We start from the raw sequence: 7,538 nt of genomic DNA, 5'->3' as shown, positions 1-7,538 counted from the left end.
GCAAGCAAATGTAACTAGATTTTCTCTTTTTTAAAAATAAGTAAATTAAAAAAAAAAAAAAAAAAAGCAATCACTTGCCATTATAAAAAGACCAATGAAGAAGAAGAAGAAATTTTGGTAGATCAGGTGTGCTTGATTTTGATTCAAGAAAAATATAATTGCGTGATCCAAGAATAGAGAAGATGGATCAAATAAAAACATTAATTCTTTGGAAACATGATGAAAACAAAAATCATAATAATAGTTATATAGTAGTAGAACACACGAAACCATCAAAACACGATGAAACTGCTCTCTCTGCTAACTTTTCGATAATCTCCAAGCAATAGTTTCATGGTGGAATGCCAATGTGTAAAGGGCTAATCATTTTATCACTCGTACATGAAATTAATATGAAAACAATTATGTGATTTGTTATTTCAGAATCTTAATCTTTTTGCACTACAAATACACAGTACTCGTGCACTAGACATACGCTACATGGTGCAGATCTTATACAGAGAAGAATTAGCAGAGGAGATAAAGAGAAGCAGAAACACGGAGAAGAGCAAGTATATATATAATTTTGAAATAATATTCAAACATATTTTAACTCGATTTCAATTCCACCAATTCCATCAAAACTGGCATTGATTTGGAATTTTAAAATCCAGTTCTAATTCCGTGATCCAAACTCAGAGTTTTGCTTCATTCTTCAAAATTTCCAAGTAATAAAGAGCAATTGAGGAAAACGTCCACTAGAAACTATACTAAAAGTTTTACATAATTTGATATTACATTTATGCAGAGACTGCAACATAGTTGCTATTTCTGCATTTACACCTTATTTGGATAGGTGGAAAAGGGAGAAGAAGGAAAATAACAAGAGGAAAATAAAGTTGAAAAGACATTTTTCCTTGTTTGGATAGAAGGAAAATAAAGAGGGAGAGGAAAATTTAACCTATTTTCCTCTAGTTATTTTCCCACCAATTTGAAGAGAAAATAAGAAATCAAAAAATCAAGGTAGCTTATCCTCTGTCATTTTTTATTTTTCATCCTTTATTTTTTACTTATCCAAACACAAGGAGGGAAAATAAGTGATGATAATTAAGAAAATTTTTCCTTCTTTTATTTTCCTTACTCTTCAATAATTTATCCAAACAAAGTGTTAAGATGCAAGTGGTTGTTCATACAATTCTTATCAACCTACAAACATAATTACCCAAAAGAAATGGGAAAAAATGAAGAAGAAGAAAAACAAAAAAGCATAAACAATGGATAGACACACTCACAAGGTGCTTACAAGCATAAAACAAACATTAAGTGGAACGCAAATTGAAGCAAAAAAAAATGAAACTAAAAAGTGAAAAGAGTAGCTAATAAAGAAAATATAAAGTCAATTATTTAAAGGTTTGTTTCAGAAAAAAACCAGACTGGCAGTGAAAGGATAAGCAACCAAAACTACCAGTTATACATTAACTGAAATTTTTAGCTTCCTGAGAGGAAGTACGGCATTTTTTGTTTCCAGGAAAGGCATTACAAGATATGTCTATGAGGGCCTTGACACTATATGGTTCATGCATAGAAAACCCTGGTAGTGGAAGGATGAGCAACCAAAACTATCAGTTATACATTAATTGAAATGTTTACCTTCCTGGGAGGAAGGACCACATTTTTGTTTCCAGGAAAGGCATTATGAGATATGTCTACGAGGGCCTTGAAACTATACGGTTCATGCATAGATAACTCTGACAAAACTTTCCTGTTCAGCTGAATGTTCTCCTTCATCAGACCATGCATGAAGTTCCCATAGTTAACCTGATAAAAAAAAAAAAAAGTTAGAATAGGCCAAGGCAAAAACAATGTCAGTACCCATCATAAATATGTTTACAATACCACGAAAGAAAACATAAGAGTTCCTACATTTGCACATTCATCAATCACGTTTCAGACAAATCTTAACACCTCCTGTTCCTTTAAAAATTTCCAATCAATCTGCTTTGGAAATTGGGCATTAACCCTCTTATGTTTTAAAATTTTTTAACATTTAAATAACTTGCAACAGTGGGCATAGCTGCATACATGTTAAACTTGGGAGATCTAAGTTTGACTACCCCCTCCCCCACATATGTAATTAAAAAAAAAATTAAACAACTTGAATTTAAACGGAAATGCCATATGCTTCTAAATATAAATTTAAAAATCAGCATTCAATTCTATTAATTATTGCAAAAATAAATTAGAATAGAATTCTTAGATCTAAACATCCATTCCTACTTCCATTCAATTTTTAAGGTGAACAAAACATGCCCAAAGAGAAGAATAATGAAGACAGAAGATAGAATCCCATTAGTTTGTCTTATATGCTAAGGGATGATCATTAGCTCATTCCCACAAGTTTCCAGAATTGCTAGTTCTATAACGCTTCGTTTGATCCATGGAATAGGATGAAAATATAACTATTTGTTTCAAATTTCAAATGTAAAATAATTATTCCACAATATACTTTTGATTAAAATTTTACATGTGCAATAATTATTATATAAAATAGAAAATATCCAACCATATGGCATAGAATTTCATAGCTATTTCATGGTTATGGAATAGCTATTCTATTCCCGTTATATTCTATTCTGAAAACCAAATGATGTGTGAAGATTATTGTTTCTCCCTATTAACACCACAAATAAAGAAACATCTTCATTCAAATTTGAAAATTGCTTCATAAAATCCTGTAGATATTTGAGTCCTTCCTCAAATTTTCATTCACCTAAACAGCAGGTCATGCAATTGATTTTCTTTCTAAAAATTCATTAACTCATAGAAAATAGAAACCTGAACAACTCCTAAAAAGGCAGACCAAAGCTTACCTAGCCATACGCCTATTGCCTAGAAACAAAAGCAAACCAAAGCTTCTAATGGCTTAATGTTTATATATTTGAACAGGTAACTGATTCTATAATTAATCCTTAGCACAAACCCAAAGGCATGTTTTTATCCCCAGCAATTAAGTCATGATATCACGTCCCACAAATCACTTACAAACAATAAATGAAGCAAGGAATCAGCAGGTACAAAGCAGAAAACTTAAAAGAATGAAAAAGGAAAAATAAAGCATCGACGTCCTTTTCTACGTTTTTTCCCAGTCATGTGACTCTAATTATACAAATCCAACAAAAAAGCTAATGCAAAAAAAAAAAAAAAGAGCAGTTAGAGCAATAGACATATTGGAAATACATTCTAAAATCAATAATTGTAATCATAATAATATCTTACACCATGTTGACGGGTGCCGGCATTTATGCGTTGAATCCAGAGAGACCGCATGTCTCGCTTCTTGTTGCGACGGTCTCTGTAGGAATACTGCAAGGCCTTCTCCACTCTTTCTCTTGCTATACGAATGCAGTTCTTTGCTCTTCCCCTAAAACCTTTTGCTAGTTTTAGTACCTCTTTCTTGTTCATCTTTCTCCTCTCCGTTTCCTACCCATTTTGCAATCAAAATCCAAATCAGTTGCATTGATGTTTCTCTTTTTCATCTTACATGCTTTCAAAACATATCAGTCATTTTCCTGTATTTTTCATGTTTGTTAAGATGATCTTATGAATAATTTCATTTTGCAATGATGATATTAATCTATGGTATAAATCCTTACATTCCTAGAGAAAACTGAAATGTAAGGACGAATTCAGATGTTTCCGGGGCTGAGAATTAAGTAGGGGTGTTTTCGCTATTTGGTTCCAGCCGAAAGAACCGAATTGAACCGACCAATTTAGCAAATTTGATTCAGTTTTTAGTTTTAAGGTTTAATAAAAACTGAAAGAACCAAACTGTATAATTTCAAACAAATAAAAAAATTTAAAACGCGTCAATAGGGGTTAGAAACCTCCATCTTATGAACCCAGCATCTCTCCCGTGTTTTGTCGATGTGGGATTTGCCTAGGGTGCTACAATCCACCCCCCTTATGGGACTCAGCGTCCTCGCTGAGGTTTGCCCCACCATCGCTCAAGGTTGCACGCGGAGCAGCTCTGATACCACAAATGTAATGGCCCGGCCCACTAGTGATATTGTCCGCTCTGGGCCGAAGCCCTCACGGTTTTAAAACGCGTCAATAGGGGTTAGAAACCTCCATCTTATGAACCCAGCATCTCTCCCGTGTTTTGTCGATGTGGGATTTGCCTAGGGTGCTACAATATAGAAATAAAATTGATATTTCCCTAATCCACCATCATTTTTGCATTTGGTTAAAGAGAAATAATGCTGCCCTAGCCCCCTTAGCCCTCACTTCTCTCTCTCCTTCCTCCTTTCTCACCTCACCTCTCTTCTCTCTGCTTCTCAAAATCTCAATTCTTGACCCACAGGCCAAACCCATGATTCTTCCTTGCTCACCTCTGCTTCTCAATTCTAGACCCACACCCATGATCCTTATGGCCTTGGCTTCTCTCACCTTTTGCCACGCCTACTCTCTCCCTTGCCGTTGATGGTCTGCTCCTCACCATTGCTAGTTTGTCATCCACCCGCTACCAGCTAGTCAACAAACTAAAATAATAACAATAACAACAAAAATTGCCTAACAGGATAAAACAAGAAGTAGACAAACTAAGCCCCAAAGTAATCAGATGAAACAAGAATGAAAGTAGCGATACTGATATGAAAGCATTGGGGGGAAAAACTCAACTCAACTCAACTAAGTTTTTATCCAAAAAATTTATTGGGGTCGGTTGGCTATATGGATTCTCTTTCTCCACTCTAAACGATTTTGGGTTAAATTCTCATAAATGGGTTAAAGCATTGGGGGAAAAAAAAGAGGAGAGAATGCTTTTTAAACAACCTCAAGGTTTCCTAAACCGTAAGCTGTACATTCTTTTCTGTGGCACCAAATCCACCACCCTCAATCCCCGAAATTCGCATTCCCTACCTCACTCACAGTCTTCACCGCTTCACTAGACCTAAAAACTTCACTCACCCTCTTCTCCACCACAACCTCCTCACTCACATTCTCAACATGTACCCTTCCTTTACTATAAACACTAGTCCTCCTCTTACTTCCCCACTCATTATCAGCCAACAACTCCACTCTTTCCAACAGCACCATTGGAAACCTTTTTTATTTGAATAACCCATTACCCAATTAAAACATTGTCATAGTCGAGTAAAAACCTTCTACAAACTTCAATGGTTTGTGGTGTGACAACATACTAAAATATCCACAATAGTTCACTGAAATTTAAAGAAAAGAAAAGCCATCAAATCCAAGGAATCCCTAATTTACAAGCTTCATTCAGTAGCAACGAATTATGCATAGACAACAAACTCAACTAAGATCAAAAGAAGGGTAACAGTAAATGCTTCCAAAATAAATCCAAAACTCCCTTAAAGACACAAAAATGAGCTTCACGTCAATGACTCTTCCTACATAAATCCAGAATCTTTTAGCGCATTCCCACCATAAGTTTCAAGTTGATCACATTTCAAATTTCCCAGACCAAGGAAACGGGAAGGTGACATTATCAAATCTAATGAATCCTCAACTTTCATTGCTCTTGATGTAATAATAACAGATAAATCAGAAATTAAATTCAGTTTACCAATCGAAGAAGAGCACAAACGAGGTTTCTTCTCTGTGAGACTGAGATGAGAGGAGATCACGAAGGAGAGTTGCGCGACAGCAACAGGGGTCTTCGTGGTCGGAAAGGAGAAGAGCAGCGATGGCTTAAGCGGGGGTTTAGCGAACACAGTAGAACCCTCGCACATCTGAACTGGAGCCGAAAGGGTATAGGTTCTCTCTTATCTTATCTCCCTTTTGCTTGTTTGCATAATTGCATTGTTTAATCCTTACCATCCTTAATTTTGCAGGGAGTGGAATAGAAAATTCAACCGGTGAAGTAAAGAAAGGAAATAATTTTTTTTTTTTTTTAATATTGTGTGGATATGTGATTCACGCTCGAGCGGATACCTGTATCCAGGTAAAGCCGGATAAATTATTAGGATATAGTTTGATTTGAACTAAATAAATATAACTGAACTTTTAATTTAGTAATTCAACTTAATTTTTAAGAAAATTTAGTTTACTTCAGTTTAATTTTATATTTTAAGAATTTTAATTATTTTGATTTGATTCAATTTTAAAAAAAAATTAATTAAATCAAACTGAATTACTTTATTAATTTTTAAATTGATTTATTTTTATAAAAGATTTATGAATTATATGTAATTTTATACATATAAATTATTTAATTTCATTTATTAATGTTATTAAATTTAAATTAAGATTAAAATTAGACCAAATAATTTAAAAATTAAGTCTAAATAAAAAAATCCATCAAAACTTAAAAGTTGATCAGTTCGAACCGAACTGAATCAAAATAGCACACTTCGTTTTTATTCTATTTTTCATTTATTTTGGTTCGATTTGATTTTTAAAATATGGCAAATTGATTAACTCGGTTTTGATAATTCGATTCGGTTTAATTTAGCTTAAACCGAATGCTCAACCCTAATAGTGTGCATGCATAGCGTTCATATGGGATGAGTGATATTGGTAAAATTGTCACAATTTTATTAAAATACTGAATCCTATTCCTAAGCTCTGTGTATGCACGTGATCTACTAACAAAAAAAAAAAGATCTCCAGAGATGAGCGTGTGTGAGCTAGAGGGGTGAGCAGAGTGTGTCCCAGTGTGGCCTTAGTTGAGGTACACCAGTAAGTCGAGCGTGCTCAAAAGCTAGTCTTTCAGGATCCCATATCAGATGTGGAGTGTGTGTGCGTAACGCTTATATGTGATAAGGGGTCATGGTAAAATTATCATGATTTTATCAAATGCTGAGTCTTATCTCTAAATGATGTGTATCTGATATATTGGCAAAATAAAAATTATGAGGATATGAATAAAAATTAATTTTTCTTTTTTTAAATAGACTCCTATTTAAAAAAAGAAAAAAAATATATATATATATACATGAATATTGATTTTGCTTGAGTTGACTTTCATTATTTATAGTATTTATAATTATATTTTAGCAGTATAAAAAGTAATTATATTTTTATTATTCAAATTAATTTTAAAATTTATATAAATTTAAAATTTTTAATTTTAAAATTCATATAAATTTAAAATTTTTAACTTTACTTATACTTAACTTTAATTAAATATAAAATTTCAAGATATCAATATAATAAAATTAAAAATTTTATAATAACAATATACTAAACTAACAAAAATTCATTTCAAAAATTATTTTATTTTTTAATTTTACAAATAATTTTCTTTCACATACTAGATATGCAATTTCATTATACAAATTAAGATTATTTTAAATTATGGAAAATTAAAAAAAATATGCAAATTAAATTTTCTTTTTTAAAAAAAGTAAAATAATAGAGTTTAAATGAACTAAATTCAATGAGCTAATTTTTATTTATTATTAATTTATTTTAATTTAAATATTTTCACCTATATATATTTTTAAAATTTATTTATTATTTTTTTTATTATATTACATTTAAGTTAATATTATGTTAATAATATAACCTATAACTTTCATAAAATATAATCAAAT

The 7,538-nt window shown here is 32.1% G+C and overlaps 1 protein-coding gene across 1 annotated transcript; it reads right to left on the bottom strand.

Annotated features, from left to right (window-relative positions):
- Nucleotides 1-1,359: 1,359 nt before the first annotated feature.
- Nucleotides 1,360-5,849, bottom strand: LOC110641676 (uncharacterized). Its single transcript, XM_021793496.2, has 3 exons — nucleotides 5,567-5,849; nucleotides 3,256-3,459; nucleotides 1,360-1,797 (listed from the first exon to the last, which is right to left on the bottom strand). The coding sequence occupies exons 2-3, from the start codon at nucleotides 3,439-3,441 to the stop codon at nucleotides 1,606-1,608; spliced, it is 378 nt and encodes a 125-aa protein (XP_021649188.1). The 5' UTR covers nucleotides 3,442-3,459; nucleotides 5,567-5,849; the 3' UTR covers nucleotides 1,360-1,605.
- Nucleotides 5,850-7,538: the final 1,689 nt, after the last annotated feature.

The sequence above is a fragment of the Hevea brasiliensis genome, chromosome 4 (genome assembly GCF_030052815.1).
Source record: "Hevea brasiliensis isolate MT/VB/25A 57/8 chromosome 4, ASM3005281v1, whole genome shotgun sequence".
Taxonomy (NCBI): Eukaryota; Viridiplantae; Streptophyta; class Magnoliopsida; order Malpighiales; family Euphorbiaceae; genus Hevea; species Hevea brasiliensis.
Note: the sequence above shows the minus strand (reverse complement) of the source record. Positions and strands in the feature narration are given on the sequence as shown.

Excerpts from the sequence above, each read along its gene's own strand:
- LOC110641676 (XM_021793496.2), bottom strand. The coding sequence starts at position 3,441 with ATGAACAAGAAAGAGGTACTAAAACTAGCAAAAGGTTTTAGGGGAAGA. Across the intron at positions 1,798-3,255 it reads CCGGCACCCGTCAACATGGT|GTTAACTATGGGAACTTCAT; the intron begins GTAAGATATTAT and ends TTTTTTTATCAG.